At 47.1% G+C, this 19,551-nt stretch overlaps 1 protein-coding gene and 1 long non-coding RNA gene across 3 annotated transcripts in view; one reads left to right on the top strand and one right to left on the bottom strand.

Annotated features, from left to right (window-relative positions):
- Positions 1 to 4,315, bottom strand: part of TMEM175 (transmembrane protein 175) — a 47,387-nt gene extending 43,072 nt beyond the window's left edge. The window contains exons 1-2 of one of the 2 annotated variants that reach the window (XM_030566154.1): positions 4,102 to 4,315; positions 1,648 to 1,686 (exon numbers count right to left, since the gene is read on the bottom strand). In XM_030566154.1, the coding sequence (XP_030422014.1) occupies positions 1,648 to 1,686; positions 4,102 to 4,260 (198 nt within the window). In that variant the 5' untranslated portion in view covers positions 4,261 to 4,315. Of the gene's footprint in view, positions 1 to 1,647; positions 1,687 to 4,101 lie in introns of those variants that run through there. The other variant, XM_030566155.1, reaches the window with a different exon arrangement.
- Positions 4,316 to 6,139: 1,824 nt separating this feature from the next.
- Positions 6,140 to 18,173, top strand: LOC115653424. Its single transcript, XR_004000919.1, has 4 exons — positions 6,140 to 6,371; positions 10,531 to 10,572; positions 11,643 to 11,753; positions 18,058 to 18,173. It is a non-coding gene; the product is annotated as an uncharacterized LOC115653424 (long non-coding RNA).
- The last annotated feature ends 1,378 nt before the right edge of the window (positions 18,174 to 19,551 follow it).

The following is a 19,551-nucleotide window of genomic DNA, read 5'->3' as shown; positions in this document are numbered from 1 at the left end:
CGCAACTAAAGAGCACAGAAATGAAGACATTTCTATGAACCTTCATATGTGCTACCTAAATAGTCCAATACTGAATGTCCTCGATTTCCTACTTTTTTTAAACCATGTGTCTTTGGTATATATTTAACTAAATTTACCACGTTAGTATTGTATTTTCTTTAGCCTCTCCTATTTCTTTTGAAATTATTTTGATTTGTAAGGATAAGGCCTTTTCCTGTAGCCATATTGTAAGGCCTAAGGCCTTTGTCTGCAGCCACATTAGGAGGACAGCAGCCATGAACTAAGCAGCAAAAAGCCACATCCTCATATTCCATCTAAATTACATTAAAACAATGTAATATCGGGCTGTTAAGAAGGCGATCCTGTCCTAATAACACCCACCATCACCAGATAAAGAAACAGATCTGAAGATGGTTAAAGAAAACTTAGTTTGATTGCTTGCCAGACAGGATGCTATCACTTATCTATAGTTGCAGTTGTGAAATCCTCATTTCTTTATTGCTTTGTCTTTATGGTTCCCACTTCTCTATTCTTTGTTTGTATGATCTCTATCTGATTCTTTGATTGTTTCTGTTTGGTAAATAATTAATTTGCTAGGTGTAAATCAATTAAGGTGGTGGGCTAGGATTGGTTAGAGAATTTTGTTACAATAGGTTAGGATTGGTTAGTAAAATTTTAGTAAAATGACTAAGGTACAGTTAAGCAGGACTCAAGTTTCACTATATAAACTGGAGTCCAAAAGTAAGTTCTTGGGAAGCAACTCCAGGACACAGCCCCAAGATCGGCTGCCAGACTTTAACACCGTGCCAACCATACCGTGCAGAAACTGGAGTCCCCCAGGTGACCTGATCCTGACTGGTCATCAGGAAAGTTTATCTGCCTTATTTGAAGTGGTGAGCATTGTATGTTTAGTGTGTGCATTCTGTTTTGGAAATGTTCATAAATAGAGGTTAAGTAGGATATTACTGTGTAAGGCCCTTTCACTGGTAAAAGACCCCGCAAACCCGCAGAGCGTAAGGTTATGCCTTGAGCCCACGGAAGGGTAAGGGTGAGCGCCTAAATTAACAGGGTTACACCTGAACCCTAGGAACTGGATAAAGGTAGGTGCCCCTAGATTGTGTGAGTAACAGAGAATTTTGTGCAGGCAACAGATTACATTAACCATTAAAATGATTAATAATTTTGGGGAAAATAAATAGCTTCTAAAATATTTTTCAACTTCCATTATACAGGCAGATTTTCCATCTCTTAATGTCTTCAAATCAAGGCTAGATGTCTTTCTGGAAGATATTATAGTCAGAGAAGTTATTGGGCTCAATACAGAGGTAACAAAGTGAAATTCTGTGGCCTGTGTTATACAGAAGGTCAGACTAGATAATCTAATGGTTCTTTCTGACCTTGAAATACACCGATCTATGAAGCAATCATGTTTTTTTCTAATAAACCAAGTCTTTAGTACTTCAGTCCCTTCGGCTCCAGTTCAATAGTTCATCCATTAGAGAATGAACTGTTGGTTTCAGTTTTATTTAAGGTTTTGTAACGTCTTAACTGGAAAAAAAACCCTGAACCTTGAAGTAAAATTGCAATGTCATTCTAACACTCACAGAGACAGAATAAACATGTAACAAAATACTAAATATACAATACCTGATCTGGATGTATCTTTGTGTGGGCCACAGGCAAAATCTGAAATAAGAAAATCACATTATTGGGTGGAATATGTAAGCCTCTCATTCTACTCTACTAGAAAGTGAGCTTCATCATACCAAAAAATATTTAAAATGACAGATAGAAGATGTTCATGTGAAATGATATAATGATTTGCAAAATGGGTGATTTGCTGACTGATGATGGAATACACATATTTATTTCCTGCAAAGTAGGGATAAAGCTCACTCGTCTTGATAAAGCAACTTTTACTTGAATCTGTTGATATGAAAAACATTTGCATAACTTTTAAGTTGCTGGATTTAATTCCAATACTTCAGGTTTCAATGAAGTCTCATTATTGGTCTCACTAAAAGTAGTAAGGTTTTAAATGAATGTGATGTCTAAGACTTTTAAGTGGCGATTAAAATTCAAGGTGTTTCCTAGACACTGTCATTATTTTAACCAATCCTACTTCCAGTAAATGTAAAACATTTTGTATTAATACAAAGATTTTTTTTAATTAAAACTAAATACCACAGCACTTTAAATCCAAATGCCTGTAAGCACTATCAGTATTTAAAAATTCCAATACTGGTATTAATATTGCAACACCATGAACTGACCTGATGTGTTGCTTTCCATCTCTAACAGAAAGACTATAATACAAAAAGTTGAAAGTTATTTGTATTATAGTGACTTCTAATCACCATTCTCTTAAAGAAGTACTGTAATGGAAAACAATAGTCTGAGTTCACAAAATGAGAAAAGAGGACATTTACTTAACTCTGTTGCTCTAATTTAATGGGAGCAACAGTTTTTAAAAGTAAAATTGACTATTTGGTCTTTTCTCTAGACTGCCCCATTAACCTTACTGGGAGTCAGAAGCAAATCCAGATCAGAATGTACTCCTTTGTACATACATGTACTGTACCCTGTATACGTTTCTGACCAATAACTTCCCTTTCTCTAAGACTAATACTGCCATCTCTTTACAGTGTACAACTGTACATGCAGAATTTTAATTCTAATTTCTCTGCTTTTCCCCAGGAACACTGGATGTCTATGTACTGGATCAGGGGTCGGCAACCTTTCAGAAGCGGTGTGCCGAGTTTTCATTTATTCACTCTGATTTAAGGTTTCGCGTGCCCGTAATACATTTTAATGTTTTTAGAAGGTCTCATAAAGTCTATAATATATAGCTAAACTATTGTTGTATGTAAATAAGGTTTTTAAAATGTTTAAGAAGCTTCATTTAAAATTAAATTAAAATGTAGAGTCCCCGGACTGGTGGCCAGGACCTGGGCAGCATTAGTGCCACTGAAAATGAGCTTGTGCGCCGCCTTTGGCACGCGTGCCATAGGTTGCCTACCTCTGCACTGGACCATGCTAGATAACACTTTGCATATATACGGGGCTTTTATCTTCAAAGTTCTGTACAGATATCATCCATTATGTCTAGTCTTCCCTAGCACTGTGATACTGGGCACCTTGGCTAAGTAGCATCCTGCACGGATTTTGAAAAGAAGCTGAACCAACCAAGTGACAATTGACCAATTGGGTAAGCTTGGGCTACTGGAGATTACATATTTTCCTAATTGTATTACACATGTATATGTAACTTATATGGTGTCTCTCCCTCATTCCTATTGCCTTAAAATGTAATCACTTTGGGGCAGAGACCTGGCTGCCTGTATATCTGAACAGCACAATGGGGCTCCAATCCTGACAGCAGCCTCTGGGTGCTAATGGAATAAAAGTAATACATTGTGAAGAGCTTGGGGCCACACCTGGACAGTGGCTTAAATAAGGACACTATTCAAAATGGGTTTGCTCTGAAGCTGCTCCTTCCTAGAGAACAATGGAGAGGATGAAAGGTAGGTGGTTGGGGGGCGGGGAGAGATAAGGGATGGGGGACTCAAAGTGGAGTGGGGATAGGTAGGAGCATGAGGGGGCAGTGAAACAGGGTGAGGGTCCAGGGGGGTGAGGCAGAGGATTCCAGGAAATAGGGGCTCAAAGGGTAGCGAGGGAGTGGGTGCAAAGAGAAGGGGGCGAGGGTAGTCTGCAGAGGTGGGGCCAAGGGGGCACTTGGGGCAGGGGCATTCTGGGAGAAGGGGCAGAGGAGTCAGCTAGTGGGGACACTCCAGGGGTGTGGAGTAGGGGCTGGTGCTAGGGCACTTCGGGGGCGAGGCGGAGGGGGCGTTCGGGACAGTCTCCGGGAGACGGGGCAGAGGGGGGTGGAGCTGGGGACACTCCTAGAGAGGACGGAGTGGGGAGCACTCCGGGGGGTGGGGGGCAGGGGCATTCCAAGAGGGGGGGTCGAGGCAGGAGATGGGGAGGCCGGGGGTTGCTCTAGGGGGGCGGGCAGGAGGAGGGGTCGGTCCGGGGGTCGCTCTAAGGGGTCGGGCGGGGGTCGCTCCAGGCGCCGCGCGGGCCCCGGCCGCACTCACGCACCATGACGGTGGCGATGATGGAGAGCAGCGCGTCGCTATAGGCCAAGAGCCGCTGCGAGGCCTGGGTGCTGCCCAGCTCCCCGCTGTGCCGCCGGGGAGCCGGAGCCGGGACCGGGGCCGCAGCCAGCTCCCCCTCCGCCTGAGGCCGTGGCGCGGACATAGGGGCACCGGGCAGAGCCGCTTCCTGCCGCCACCTGCAGAGGGGAGGATTGTGGGGTGGGGAGTGAAATAAGCCCGGCCCCTAACGGCGGCGGCACCGCCCCGCGGGCCAGGCGGAGAGCGCGGGCAAGGGAAGGGGAGAGAGGGCCGGTCAGAGCTGGGTCTGAGGGGCGGGGGTCGGTACCGGGGGCAGAGCTGGGTCTCTGGGGGGCGGGGATTGAGGGGACGGAATAGGCAGAGCTGGGTCTCTGGGGGGCGGTACAGGGGGCAGAGCTGGGTCTCTGGGGGGCGGGGTTGAGGGGACGGAACAGGCAGAGCTGGGTCTCTGGGGGGCGGTACAGGGGGCAGAGCTGGGTCTCTGGGGGGCGGGGTTGAGGGGACGGAATAGGCAGAGCTGGGTCTCTGGGGGGCGGTACAGGGGGCAGAGCTGGGTCTCTGGGGGGCGGGGATTGAGGGGACGGAATAGGCAGAGCTGGGTCTCTGGGGGGCGGTACAGGGGGCAGAGCTGGGTCTCTGGGGGGCGGGGTTGAGGGGACGGAACAGGCAGAGCTGGGTCTCTGGGGGGCGGGGGGGTCGGTACAGGGGGCAGAGCTGGGTCTCTGGGGGGGCGGGGTTGAGGGGACGGAACAGGCAGAGCTGGGTCTCTGGGGGGCGGGGGGGTCGGTACAGGGGGCAGAGCTGGGTCTCTGGGGGGCGGGGTTGAGGGGACGGAACAGGCAGAGCTGGGTCTCTGGGGGGCGGGGGGGTCGGTACAGGGGGCAGAGCTGGGTCTCTGGGGGGCGGGGTTGAGGGGACGGAACAGGCAGAGCTGGGTCTCTGGGGGGGCGGGGTTGAGGGGACGGAACAGGCAGTGCTGGGTCTCTGGGGGGCGGGGGGGTCGGTACAGGGGGCAGAGCTGGGTCTCTGGGGGGCGGGGTTGAGGGGACGGAACAGGCAGAGCTGGGTCTCTGGGGGGCGGGGGGGTCGGTACAGGGGGCAGAGCTGGGTCTCTGGGGGCGGGGTTGAGGGGACGGAACAGGCAGAGCTGGGTCTCTGGGGGGCGGGGGGGTCGGTACAGGGGGCAGAGCTGGGTCTCTGGGGGGCGGGGTTGAGGGGACGGAACAGGCAGAGCTGGGTCTCTAGGAATGGGCGGGTCTGAGGGATCGAGGGGTCGATAAAGGGAGCAGAGCTGGGTTTCTGGCTGCGGGGGAGGGGGGTCGGTATAGGCGTAGCTGGGTCTCTGGGAGTCGGAGAGGGGCAGAACAGGCAGAGTTGGGTCTCTGGGAGTGGCGGGGGTCGGGGAAGGGTGGAACAGGCGGAGCTGGGTCTCTGGGGGGGGTGGGGGGGTGTCTAGGGTGACCAGACAGCAATTGTGAAAGATTGGGACAGGGGGTGGGGTAATAGGATCCTATATAAGAAAAAGACCTCAAAATCAGGACTGTCCCTATAAAATCGGGACATCTGATTAACCTGGGGGGTCTCTGGAAGTAGGGGGATGGAACAGGCAGAGCTGGGTCTCTGGGCTTTGGTACAGGCAGAGCTGAGTCTCTGAGCGGTGCGGGGTCGTACAGGCAGAGCTGGGTCTCTGGGAGTCGGGGAGTTGGTACAGGCAGAGCTGAGTCTCTGAGGGGTGCGGGGTCAGTACAGGCAGAGCTGAGTCTCTGAGGGGTGTGGGGTCGGTACAGGCAGAGCTGGGTCTCTGGGAGTCGGGGGGTTGGTACAGGCAGAGCTGAGTCTCGGGGGTCTCTGGCAGTGGGGGGGGGTCTGAGAGGTAGGGGGACAGAACAAGCAGAGCTGGTTGTCTGAGGGGTGGGGGGACAGAACAGGCAGAGTTGGGTCTCTGGAAGTAGGGGGTCTGAGGGTGGGGGGGTCAGTACAGGCAGAGCTGTGTCGGGGGGGTAGGTGTGTGAGGAGAGCACTAGTTCCTAGAGGTCAGGCAACAGCACAAGCAAAGCCTGTTGGGAAGGGGCACAGGTTATAAGTGAAACCTGTTGCACAGAACAGTGAGACAGCCAGGGGGAGCAGCGTGTCTGGCAGTTTCTTCAGTCCTCAGTCTGGGGAAGGAGCCAGGGGTGGGATGTGTCCAGAGGCCTAGAAAAGGCCAGAGACTAGAAATGAAGCAAGATGCAGCTGGTATGCTCACCTTGAAGGAGTGTCTCCTTCAGCAGTTAATTAGTAGTTTCTTAACATTGTCAGAAATAAGTCATGCATATAACTAGCCTAGTGAATAGTGTATCCTTTATATATGTCCGTATATAAAGATAATATATAAGATGATGACGCTATCCATTGTTCCCCTTGTTGCATATTTCCTATTGTTCCACTTGTTGCATCCTTCTTTTAAATTAGAATGTCAACTCTGTTTTGTACAGTGTGCAGTAGGGTCCAGTCCTGACTGGGGGTGTTTGGGATGGCCATAATACTGGTAATATATTTAAATTTTTTGTTATGGTGTGCTGGAGTAGAATTTCTATAATTGGATGAATTGCTGGGTACTGTGAGACTTATTCGTATGGGGTGTTGCAGGTTTATGTAAATTGCCGTAGCTCTTGTAAGCTTGTGCTTTTCTCTTGTGTAGCAAGTAATATGTGGCTCTCTGTAGTGAAAAATTATATGTTAGTGTTCTACAAAGTTGAAAAGTGGTCACTTGAATAAAATTATAAGCTATTTTTAAACTATATAAGTTTGCAAATTTTATGCCTCAGAATTGAGGCTGAGGTAGTGTAAGCTGAGTAGAATGAAATACAAATACTGTCTAAAGACTCCCACTATCTGTTTTGGGGAGAAGTTGAAAAATGGGTTTATGTTTTGGGGAGATAGCTTCAACCATAAGTATGGAATAGTTCTAATCTGAGAAATGAGAGTATAAAAAGGTGCATTTTCACTGCTGCCTCTGTGGATTCAGTCATAACTATTCTATTTAATGCATATAAGATCAGACTACTTTTTACTCCTGCAAAACACAGTTCTAGCAAAATGAAGTGGGTTTGTACCTGGTTGGTTTATCAGCAGAATTAAATTCTGTAAGCACCATTGCCTGTGCAATCACACTATCTTCATTATTTCTTTGCCACCCCACTTAAAGCTATAGGGTTACACAGGTATTATTGAAGGCAACATTTTCTCTGCAGAATCTATTGCTGGTGGATGAAGAAAATAATCTTTCACTTCATTAGACTGAGCTTGAAGAGCTGAATTGGAGAACAGAGTGCCAACTGAGCTAAAGATATGGAAATTACTGAGACAAACATAGAATAGGGTTGCCAGGTGTGTGTGGCCAGGACCACCTGGTCGAAAAGGGACCCTGGTGGCTCCGGTCACAACCGCCGACTGGGCTGTTAAAAGCCCGGTCAGTGGTGTTGCAGGGCTAAGGCAGGCTAGTCCCATGCTGCAGCCGGAAGTGGCCAGCCGGTCCAGCTCCTAGGCTGGGTGGAGGAGGGCATGGGGGTCAGTGCACTGTTGGAGCACTGGCTCTGCACTCCCATTGGCTGAGAACCGTGGCCAGTGGGAGCTGGGGGGGAGGGGCCTGTGGGCCAGAGCAGCACAAGGGGTCTTCTCCCCCTGCACCTAACAGCTGGACCTGTTAGCCACTTCTGGGGCACACCACAGTGCCCAGGCAGGGAGCCACTGAGGTAAACCCGCACCCCAAGCCCCAGCCCTGAACCCTCCCAAATCCAGAACCCCCTCCTGCATCCCAAACCCCTCATCCTCAGCCCGACCCCAGAGCCCTCACCCCCAGTCCAGAGCCTGTATCGCCTTCACACCCCAACCCCATGCCTCAACCTGCAGCCCCCTCCCACACTCTGAATCCCTCACCCCCACTCTCCGGACTGGAGCACCCTCCTGCACCCCAAACCCTCAGCGCCACCCCAGAGCCCTCACCCACTCCCGCACCCCAACCCCAATTTTCTGAGCATTCATGTCTTGCCATACAATTTCTATTCCCAGATGTGGCCCTCAGGCCAAAAAGTTTGTTCGCCCCCACTTGCACCCCAACTCCCTGCCCCAGCCCAGAGCCTCCTTCTGCACCCTGAACCTCTCATTTCTGGCCCCACCCTGGAGCCTGCATTCCCAGTTAGAGCTCTCACCCCTTTCTGCACTCTAACCCCCTGTCCCAGCCCAGTGAAAGTGAGTGAACATCGGGGAGAGCGAGCACTGAGGAAGGGGGAATGTAGACAGTGGCGGGGGGGCCTTGGGCAAGGGGCAGGGGAGGGCAGGTCCTGGGAAAGGGTGGAGTGAGGATGTTTGGTTTTGTGTGATGAGAAAGTTGCTAACCCTAACATAGAACCATTTCTATAGTAATGTCTCAGGCCTGGTCTACACTACGCTGTTAAACCGATTTTAACAGCGTTAAATCGATTTAATGCTGCACCCGTCCACACTACACTGCTCTTTATATTGATTTAAAGGGCTCTTTAAATCGATTTCTGTACTCCTACAAAATGAGAGGAGTAATGCTAAAATTGATATTACTATATCGGATTAGGGTTAGTGTGGACGCAAATCGATGTTATTGGCCTCATTATTTTACAGTAGCTACCCACAGTGCACCGCTCCAGAAATTGATACTAGCCTCGGACCATGGATGCACACCACCGAATTAATGTGCCTAGTGTGGACGCGCACAATCGACTTTATAATATCTGTTTTATAAAATCGGTTTAAGCTAATTCGAATTTATCCTGTAGTGTAGACATAGCCTTAGAGTAGATCCTTCCTTCAAACACACGTAAATGTCTGCTGCTGTCCAGCACTCCCTCCTGTGGCCAGGCAGGGACAGTGCCTGCTTGGTTTTTTTCCAGTGACTCAGATCACATTAGTTCAGACAAAATACCTCCTTTGAGGGGTCTGGTTTACTAGCTCTTTTTACAGAGCACAAACACATTTTTTAGTATCCTGAGTTCACTCCCACTCTGGGTCCATAAAAGGGACCAAGTAGGCTTCCTTTCCCCATGTTCATGAGACCCTAGCCCTCTTCCTGCAGCTGGGATATACTTCAGCCTGTCTCTTCCTCTCTTGAAACCAGGAATCCCCATCTCTCCTCCTGGGAGCTGGGTGTAAGGGAGCTGGGTGTAATTCCAGTCAGCTGTAGGGCCTCAGCCAGCTTCTCCTCCCATTGATTCTTTTCTCCCAGTCAATCCTTTTGCTTTCAGACTAGAAGGATTCAGCAAGCAGACTTTCTCCTGCTATTTTCTCCACTGCTATGAGGGAGGAAGCAGTATATATGCTGGTCCTCTTCCAAATGCTCATCCCAATTGGCTGGGACACAGGGGGGACTTGGATACATCAGGCATCCCAACCCACTGAAGAGCCATGCCTCAGGACGGGTGGATTCATAGATTCATAGATTCTAGGGTCAGAAGGGACCAATGTGATCATCTAGTCTGACCCCCTGCACAAAGCAGGCCACAGAACCCTACCCATCCACTTCTATAACAAACCCCTAACCTGTGCCTGAGTTATTGAAGTATTCAAATTGCGATTTGAAGACCTCAAGCTGCAGAGAATCCACCAGCAAGTGACCCATGCCCCACGCTGCAGGAGAAGGCGAAAAACCTCCAGGGCCTCTGCCAATCTGCCCTGGAGGAAAATTCATTCCCAACCCCAAATATGGTTTTGAATGACCCCCTAGGCCCTCCTACCCTTAAGGGGACAGACTACCCCATCACACATGGAAAATAGAGGAGAGAGGAACTGTGGCAAAGATTCAGTTACTTTTTTTTTTTTTTTTAAGAAAGTGCTCTTGGGCTGAGCTCTTAAATGATGTGATAAATACTGGCAGAATATGCCTGACGAGCTGAAACAGGTGCAGGCCTCTGGACTGGAGCTGTAAATGTAATTATTGAAGACAAAAAAGGGTCTTTTGGTTTGGGGTTGGTGTAGCTGCAGTGTGTAGCTACATCTAAAATTAACATTGCTGAGTTGTTTCCAAGATAAAAGGTCTGCCAGTTACTTATATAACACACAAACTTTCACCTATCAAAATACTGCTTTTTGGGACTGGTCCCCAGATTGAAAGTATTTTTTTTTTTTAAAAAAAGGTTGAGCAAGAAAAAGTTCAGCTATTCTTCATCAGGAAAAAGGGATGGGGGAAAGATCTTGCTATTAAGCAAAATATTTTTTTTAAAAATCACCTGCAGATGTCTTGTGCTATGGTGACAATCCACTTGAATTTCTGTAATTTATAATTTCAGCATACTTAACACATACACTGGCTTTTATTCATAAGGTAGCAGGGATGTACTAGTAATAATTTCCCAGTACAGTATTAATGCAGTGTATGTGTCCATAGGAGAAGCAGTGGAGCATGAACTCAAGGTGGATATGGAATGAGGTAATGCTGCTTGAAATGGAGTGCCTCATAATGTGTATTTACACAGTTTGGGGTTCTTCACTATGTAAACATTTCTTTACCTATTTGCATGCAATGCTGTCTTGACAAGGCTGATTCCCCACTCTGGCACTTTTGAGTACAGAAGGTGGGGGCCCTCAAGGATTCTAAAAATGAATACTGGCCACTCCAGGCTGGTAGTAAACTCTCCAGGTTACAGTTTTTCTTTGACCTTGGATGGTAGATGCTGCTACCACTCAGATGCAAAAACAAAAACAAAAACTTTTGGAACCGGGAAGGTGCACTTGGGAATTCCTCCCTGTGGGGTACCCTAAGTCCTTTCACACACCCCCTCCACACCCTTCGTTTATCACATATCTAGAAGTATTTAAACTGTGACTGGTTTAAATTCTTAACCTGAACCCAAGCTAAGGCCCTGATTGTGCAAATGCTAACACATACAACACGTCTGTTGCAGTGAGGAGGTGCTAAGTGGCTCTGCCTCCCCAATTGTATCTTGCTGCCTCCCCAGACAAAAATCCCAATAATGAGATGGGGGGAAAAGGGGAAGCTCAGAAAAACCCTGCAGTTCCTTCTTAGCAGAGGGAGCTGTGATGCCTCTTCTGCTTTTAGCCACTGATGGCAGCTTCCTCCACTGCTCCTCCTGTTGGCTGTACATCCTCAGTGGTATTTCCAGCCTAGCAAAGAGGTCTACGGTATGCTTGCGGGGAAGATTACATTGGAGGAAAGAGACCTCCCTTGAGAATGGAGAGGTCTCATTATAAAGAATGTAGAGACATCACCTCATCTCAAAGTAGGGAAGAAAAATAGGGGCAGAGTCTGGGAGAACTGTAAAGATTCTCAGAGGAGAAAACAGGGTGGTGAGAGACTCAAGCCAATGGGGTAGGTGATTGATTGATCGATCAAAGAGAGGGAAAAGGAATGGGGGCAAAGACACCCAAATTGGGGAGAGGATGTTGGCACGGACCCTTCAACACGTGTCTGGTATTTGCCAAATCTTGTTGTGTTAAAATGCTAAGTGATAAGCTAAAACGTCTTAATTTTAAATCCAGGATACTGTCATCTCTCAAAACTTTCTGGACATGAGCCCCAGACCCTTTTTTGGCCTCTTCAGAGTTTCCTGTATTTCTCCACCTTTGGGTTGGCTGGCTATGGGCCTGCACGTAAGTAACTTATGTGAGTAGCCTAACTGAGGTCAATACGAACACTCTTACCTGTTAACTTATGTATGTGTGTGTTTGCTGAATTGGAGCTAAGATCTTACTTTCTTGGGGACTAAGAAATACTTCAGATTGACAGAGTTTAAGGCTAGAAGGGACTATTCGCTCATCTAGTCTTATGTCCTGTATATCACAAGCCATTAATTTTCACCCAGTGACCCCTGTACTGAGTGCAATAACTTGTGTTTGACTAGGTCATATCTTCCAGAAAGGCTTCCAGTGTTGGTTTGAAGACCTTGAGGAATGAAGAAACCAACACCTCCATTGGTTGGTTGTTCCAAGGGTTAAATACCCTGACTGTTAAAAATGTGTATCTAATTTCTGATCTGAATTTGTCTGGCTTCAGCTTCCAGCCACTGGGATTTTTAATACCTTTTTCCACTAGATTAGAGCCTTTTAAAACCTGGAATTTTCTCCCTGTGAAGATATTTACCCCCTGTAATTAAGTCAATTTAGTTTTTATGGTAAGCTAAAGAGATTGGGCTCTTTAAGGATCTGTCTACAGTGCAATTAAAAACTCATGGCTGGCCCTTGCCACCCGACACAGGCTCATGGGTCTCGGGCTAAGGGGCTATTTAATTGCGGTATAGACATTTGGGCTTGGGCTGGGCTCCTGCCAATAGAACCCCGCAGGGGGGGAGTGTCCCAGAGCTTGGGCTGCCCCTGAAGCCTGAATGTCTACATCACAATTAAACAACCCTTTACGTGAGCCCAAGTCAGCAGGCACCGGCCAGCTGAGATCCTCTCTCCAGTCCTCAAATAGTTTTTGTGGGTTTTCTGTACCCTCTCAAATTTTTCAACTTCTCAGACTACCAATCCTCTATTCCTTTCACACTCAAAACTTCCAGTGATGTCTCTGAATTCTGTGTAGAGGAACATTAATGTGTCAGTTCATACTTGGTAAGAGATAAAAGTACATAGGAACTATTCTCAAAATAGTGCCTGGGTATTTTTAGTTTGCATCATTGTCTTCCCTCTTCTACTTGGTACTTTGTTTAAAAATACAGTAAAGCAATAAATTAAATGAGTTAATAATTTTCGGAAAGACTCTATAAAGTTCGTTGATGTTGGTTGAAAGTCCTTTTATTGCTCCAGATTACATAGCCTTTGGAGCAATCACTGGTCTACAAATATTGCCGAAATGTCTGAGCACTGGGTTCCTTCAGCACAGGGCACGGAAAGCTTTTTCATCTTCAGCAAAGTAGGTGGGGCAGGCAGACATTGCCAAACTGATACTAGTGGCCTGTGCACTACTTGCAATTGCTGATGGTCTATGAAGAGCTGACTGCTCATATGGCTGTGGCTTCTAACAGAAGGCTTGTTTTCACTGCAAAGCTAATGTGAGTTATAACTGAAGTGTTGAGAGTGGTGGTACTTTAACATAGAATTATAGAAGATTAGGGTTGGAAGAGACCTCAGGAGGTCATCTAGTCCAACCTCTTGCTCAAAGCAGGACCAACACCAACTAAATCATCCGAGACAGGGCTTTGTCAAGCTGGGCCTTAAAAACCTCTAAGGATGGAGATTCTACGACCTCCCTAGGTAACCCATTCCAGTGCTTCACTGCCTTCCTAGTGAAATAGGTTTTCCTAATAGCCAACCTAGACCTCCCCCACTGCGACTTGAGACCATTGCTTCTTGTTCTGTCATCTGCCACCACTGAGAACAGCTGAGCTCCATCCTCTTTGGAACCCCAGTTCCCTAAGCCTCTCCTCATAAGCCCCCTAATAATTTTCATTGCCCTCCACTGGACTCCCTCCAAATTCTCCATATTCTTTCTGTAGTGGGAGGCCCAAATCTGGACACAGAACTCCAGATATGGCCTCACTGGTGCCAAATAGAGGGGAATAATCACTTCCCTCGATCTGCTGGCAGTGCTCCTACTAATGCAGCCCAATATGCCATTAGCCTTCTTGGCAACAAGGGCATACCGTTGACTCATATCCAGCTTCTTGTCCACTGTAATCCCCAGGTCCTTTTCTGCAGAACTGCCGCTTAGCCAGTTGGTCCCCAGCCTGGATTGGTGCATGAGATTCTTCCATCCTAAGTACAGGACTCTGCACATGTCCTTGTTGAACCTCATCAGATTTCTTTTGGCCCAATCCTCCAATTTGTCTAGGTCCCTGTGGAGCGTATCCCTGCCCTCCAGCATATGTACCTCTCCCTCCAGTTTAGTATCATCCGCAGACTTGCTGGGGGTGCAATCCATTCCAGTATCCGGATCATTAGTGAAGATGTTGAACAAAACTGGCTCCAGGAACCCACCCTGGGGCAATCTGCTTGATACCGGCTGCAAACTAGATATCGAACTGCCGATCACTACCTGTAGAGTAGTCTGGCTAGCTTTCTGTCCACCTGATACTCCATTCATCCAATTCATACTTCTTTAACTTGCTGCCGGAATACTGTGGGAGACCGTATCAAAAGCTTTGCTAAAGTCAAGGTATATCATGTCCACTGCTTTCCTCATATCCACAGAGCCAATTATCTCATCATAGAAGGCAATCGGGTTGGTCAGGCATGACTTGCCCTTGGTGAATCCAGGCTGACTGTTCCTGATCACCTTCCTCTCCTCCAAGTACTTCAAAATGGATTCCTTGAGCACCTGCTCCATGATTTTTCCAGGGACTGAGGTGAGGCTGACCAGTCTGTACTTCCCCAGATTCTTCTTCTTCCCTTTTTTAAAGATGGTCATTATATTTGCCTTTTTCCAATCATCTGGGACCTCCCTGGATCACCACAAGTTTTCAAAGATAATGGCCAATGGCTGTGCAATCAGCCAACTCCCTCCACACCCTTGGAGGCATTCCATCTGACCCATGTCCTGCTTTTCTAACTAGTCCTTAACCTGCTCTTTCACCACTGAGGGCTGCTCACCTACTCCCTGTACTGTGCTGCCCAGTGCAGCAGTATGGGAGCTGACCTTGGCTGTGAAGACTGAGGCAAAAAAAGCATTGAGTACTTCAGCTTTTTCCACATCCATCTGTCTCTTGGTTGCCTCCCCCATTCAGTAAGGGTCCCATACTTTCCCTGACTCTATTGTTGCTAACATACCTGTAGAAACCCTTCTTGTTACTCTTAACATCCCTTGCATGCTGCAACTCCAGTTGTGCTCTGGCCTTCCTGATTATGCATGCTGGAGCAACAATTTTATATGCCTCCCTCGTCGTCTGTCCAAGTTTCCACTTCCCGTAAGTTTCCTTGTTGTGTTTAAGCTCACTGAATAGGTGTCTCTGTTAAGCCAAGTTGGTTGCCTGCCATACTTGCTGTTTTTTCTGCACATCAGGATGGTTTGATCCTGCGCCCTCAATAAGGCTTCTTTAAAACACAGCTGGCTCTCCTGGACTCCTTTCCCCCACATATTAGCCTGCCAGGGGATCCTGCCCATCAGTTCCCTGAGGGAGTCAACATCTGCTTTTCTGAAGTGCAGGGTCTGTATTCTGCTGCTCCCCTTTCTTCTTTTGTCAGGACCTTGAACTCGACCATCTGATGGTCACTGCTGCCAGAATTGGCTTGGCTCAGGTACAACCAGGAGCTCGAGCTAGCACAACTAGTGAGCTGCTAATACTATCACTGTGCAGCTCAAGTGGTGTTCTTCCCTCACGTGAGCTAGGTTAACCTGAATAGTTAACTGAAGTACAGATAACCAGAGTTAACTCTGCAATGATGACCTAGCCTGAGACACAACTGATGGGAGTGGGAAGGTGAAAATTCCTCACATCCACTCTGCAGTGATGTGTATGCAATACTTGACAAGGGCTAGGCAACTGGTGTGCTGGGATGGGTTAGTAATTTAAGGAGCAATCAGTTAATTGTTTGTCCCTCCTCGTTTGTGTGTGCTCCCTTGATAACTCCAACAATAGACCAAGATTTTCAGAGTAATTTTTGGTGCCTCCATTTGTGGGTGCTTTGCCTGAGACACCTTAGAGGCTTGTGTTTCAGGCAGTGAGCACCTGCTGTCTAAAACAGGCCCCTTTAAAGTGTCTCAGGCAGAGCACGGAGCACCAAAAGTCACTAGTAATTCTTGAAAATCTTATCTCTAAGCTCTTGGGGCAGGGATTCACTCTTATTCCATGTGCACATCACCTAACAAAATGGGACCTTCATCCCTGTTGGGGCCTGCAGGTGTTACTGCAGTACACATAATGAAATTAGCCAAGTACAATCACCATTTCATAAAGGACTGAGCTTATTCAGTCACCTGAATTATCTTTAATGCTATGTTTTCCAAATAGTATTTGTCTATATAAACCAGTATTTCTCAAACTGGGGTCGCCGCTTGTGTAGGGAAAGCCCCTGGCGGGCTGGGCCAGTTTGTTTACCTGCCCGGATTGCAGGTCCGGCCGATCGTGGCTCCCACTGGCTGTGGTTCGCTGCTCTGGGCCAATGTAGGCTGCTGGAAGCGGTGCAGGCCGAGAGACATACTGGCCGCCGCTTCCAGCATCTCCCATTGGCCTGCAGCGGCAAACTGTGGCCAGTGGGAGCCACGATTGTCCGGACCTGTGGACAGGGCAGGTAAACAAACTGGCCCAGCCTGCCAGGGGCTTTCCTTACACAAGCAGTGAACCCAGTTTGAGAAACACTAATATAAACAGTGCTGAAATGCTATAGGGGTATTGTAGGATTGCAAGTAGGAAGGAAAGTGGTGGTCTCGGTCTGCATGGCCACGATGGGAGGGGAGATGGTCTACCAGATGGTCTACCAGACACCTCTTCAGATGTGGCCTAAATATCAACAAGTTAAAGAACCTCAGAGGCAGGGAATTGCTTTTAGTCCCTGTCATGGAGTCACAGGTCCGATGCTCTGGAACTGCTCTGTAAGAAGCCAGTCAGGACTCTTGAGTAGCCTCCTCTCTCTGAGCATACTGTCACCAGGGCAAGAAGCTTACACAGCTTACACAGCTTTGATCTTCCTGGGTCTGACCTCGGAGCATTCAGAATCCCCTTCCACACTGTGCGCTTCCTGCAGCGAGTCTCCCCGAGCAGGGCTCCTCGGAAAGCCAGAGGGCCCTGCACCCCAACTCTGCAGTCAGCAGTGACTCTCAACCGTTGTAAAACAGAAGATTTATTAGTTGACAGGAACACAGCGTAGAACAGAATTTAGCCCAGAAATCAGTGACTTTCAGCCAAGTCCATCTTGGGGGAATCCCAGGCCAGACACCGTGGATTCCCCATTCCAGTCCCTGCGAAGCAGAGTGCCCAACTTCCAGTGACCCGACCTTAGACACCCCCGTTGCTCCTCCTCCTGGTCTTTGTTCCTCTTCCCAGGCAAAGTGTCACCTGGTCACATTCCTCTCCTGGGTCTCAAGTTACAAAGGGCACTGGCCATAGCCTACGTGCAGGCAGCTGGAGCAGCCTTACCTTCCCCCAAGGGTTTCAGCCCAGTCACACACCTTTATCCAACCACCTAGGCATTGGTGCAGCACACAGGGAAACTGAGGCACACAAAATATTCATGCAAAATGGTAAAACTCACAGAGGCTTAACAGTAAGACTCACATAGGCTCACATACAACATAACAAGGGAAAATCCCCACTTTGTCACAGTCCCATTGCTGAGGGATTGCTGATACTCAGCCAATTCTTTCCCAGTGACCCGAAAATAACTTAGTATATTGTCACGTTTTAATCATCTAATTTCTCACTCAGCCAATGACTCAAGTAAAATACTGGTAAGAGGGTCATCACTTACCATCTGTACGTTATTAGAAAAAGAATAAAACTGGGTTTATAATTTTAAAAGGTTGGATTTTTTTCCTCCCAAATACAGAATATTGTTCTATAAAATTCATTATTGAAGCAAAATACATTTGGACACTATACTGCTCAAAGAGAAAAGTCTGTTTTCCCCTCATGCTTACATGACAAAAAAATCTGCATGCTGCCTCTTCACAATCTCCAAATGTTTCACTTAATATTACTTGTGTCCATTTTAGAGGAAAGAATAGGACCTACAGTTGGGGTAGGGATGTGCAAAAGCACCTAGCACCGGCCTAACTCTGTTTCTATCGAAGTTATTGCTAAAACTTCCATTGAAGTCAATGGGAGAAAAGTGCATCAAACACAAAAGGCTTCTAAAAATCCCCTCCTTGTTGTCAGCAGCAGTTCTCTTCATCTTCCTCTAGGAGCAATCTAAATCTATTGAACTTCTGACTAGTGACCAGACAGAAACCAGTACATCACCTGTTTGTGTAGATTAGTTAACATTTTCCCCACAACCTTCTCTCTGTGTTTCCTCTGAAATCTAGTTTGCTGCAGTGTTTCCTGGCCTACAGACTCTCTAAAGATACTACAGTATGTCAAGCAACACTTCAAAAAAAGAGAAGATATTTCTCTTTACCTCAGAGTCTGTTGCAGAAGGACATTCTGGTAAGTAAAAATGTCAAGTCTTTCCTTTTATCAGCTAGTTGCATGGAAGAACATGTTCTGCAGCTTGATCTGGTTTGGTTTTCTGACCAAGTAGAGAAACAAGAACCAGCCATGGTGTATATTTAGTCATTTACAACAAATTTGCTCGGTTGGGACAAGTTTGTCTTCTTTCCGTTTAGCATTCAGTATTATTCATATAGGTTTGATCAAAATTGAATAGTATCTCATTTTCAAGACTTACAAGGGGAAAAAAGCATTTTCCCTGTGGTGTTCTTAGAAGACTAGAAGTTACTGAATTTCACAGTTGAGCAATACCTTCAGCAGTTGTGCAGTGCACCAGGACTTCTGAATTATTCAGTGCACTGGCGACGAGCAGCAATACCCATTGGAGCTGTATTTCAGACACTCTTACTGAATGCCTCATGCTGATCCTCTTAAAACTAGTCTGTACTTGCCTTGAGCCATATAGGCTAATCCTAACCTCCTAGTAGGGCTCCAGTTGAAGGGCAAAATGTTGTCAGTACTTGCTGTTTAAGTTCAACTGCTTTTCACACAGCTTCCCCCCCCCCATTGATCTGAAAGCCTTCTTAAGTGAGTTTGACTCATTAATGGGAGAGGTCTCCTAGTGTTTATCAAGGCAGTTTGAGTCTTTAACAGGAGCCTTGGTCCCTTAGATTGGGAGTAAAGCAGCATTATATTTTTAATGCTTGGATGAAAAAACTCAAAGCTAAAGCTGTGATAATATCATGAATGATGTCTGCTGCCTTTTGTAACAGAATGTAAGGCAGGGTAGAATGTACTTTGTTGTGGGCAGGATTGGGTGAGCAGGGAAAAAAAAAGACTGAAGTAATTTGTGGGGAAAACACTAAATTTCTCAACAGTTTGTCATAAAGTAGAATTTCAGCAATGTAAAGCAAATGTTCCTTTTTTGTAGTAAAGGTTTTTAATACTTATGTTTAAGTGATGGCTAGAAAGAGATTTGATGTCTATGTAAGCAGAGTCAGGATGAGCTCTACCCTGACATCTGGTGGTGGATTATGGGGAGTGTTGAAAGGAATTTTAGGTATTTGCATTGGCACATCCACCCCACCTAGCATAGACCACGGCAGCCTGGGATGGTTATTTTGACAGCTCTGGGATCCCTAGTTTCTTTGTTATTGGGGCAGGAGGAATAAAGTGTTGTCACTCTGATTATGTGAATGAGGAACTATGAGACTGCTTTATGACGGAGATGTCTCAACATCAATTAAGTAGCACTTGCTAGACAAGGGACATGGGTGCCAAAACCTATTGAAATGAGAGAGGTTGGGGACCGGTGTGTGTACCTGATGGTATGGGTTCCTTTTGAGGGCCTGGAACACCACTTTCACATC

The sequence above is a fragment of the Gopherus evgoodei genome, chromosome 6 (genome assembly GCF_007399415.2).
Source record: "Gopherus evgoodei ecotype Sinaloan lineage chromosome 6, rGopEvg1_v1.p, whole genome shotgun sequence".
Lineage (NCBI taxonomy): Eukaryota > Metazoa > Chordata > Testudines > Testudinidae > Gopherus > Gopherus evgoodei.
This window is presented reverse-complemented; position numbering and strand designations above follow the sequence as displayed.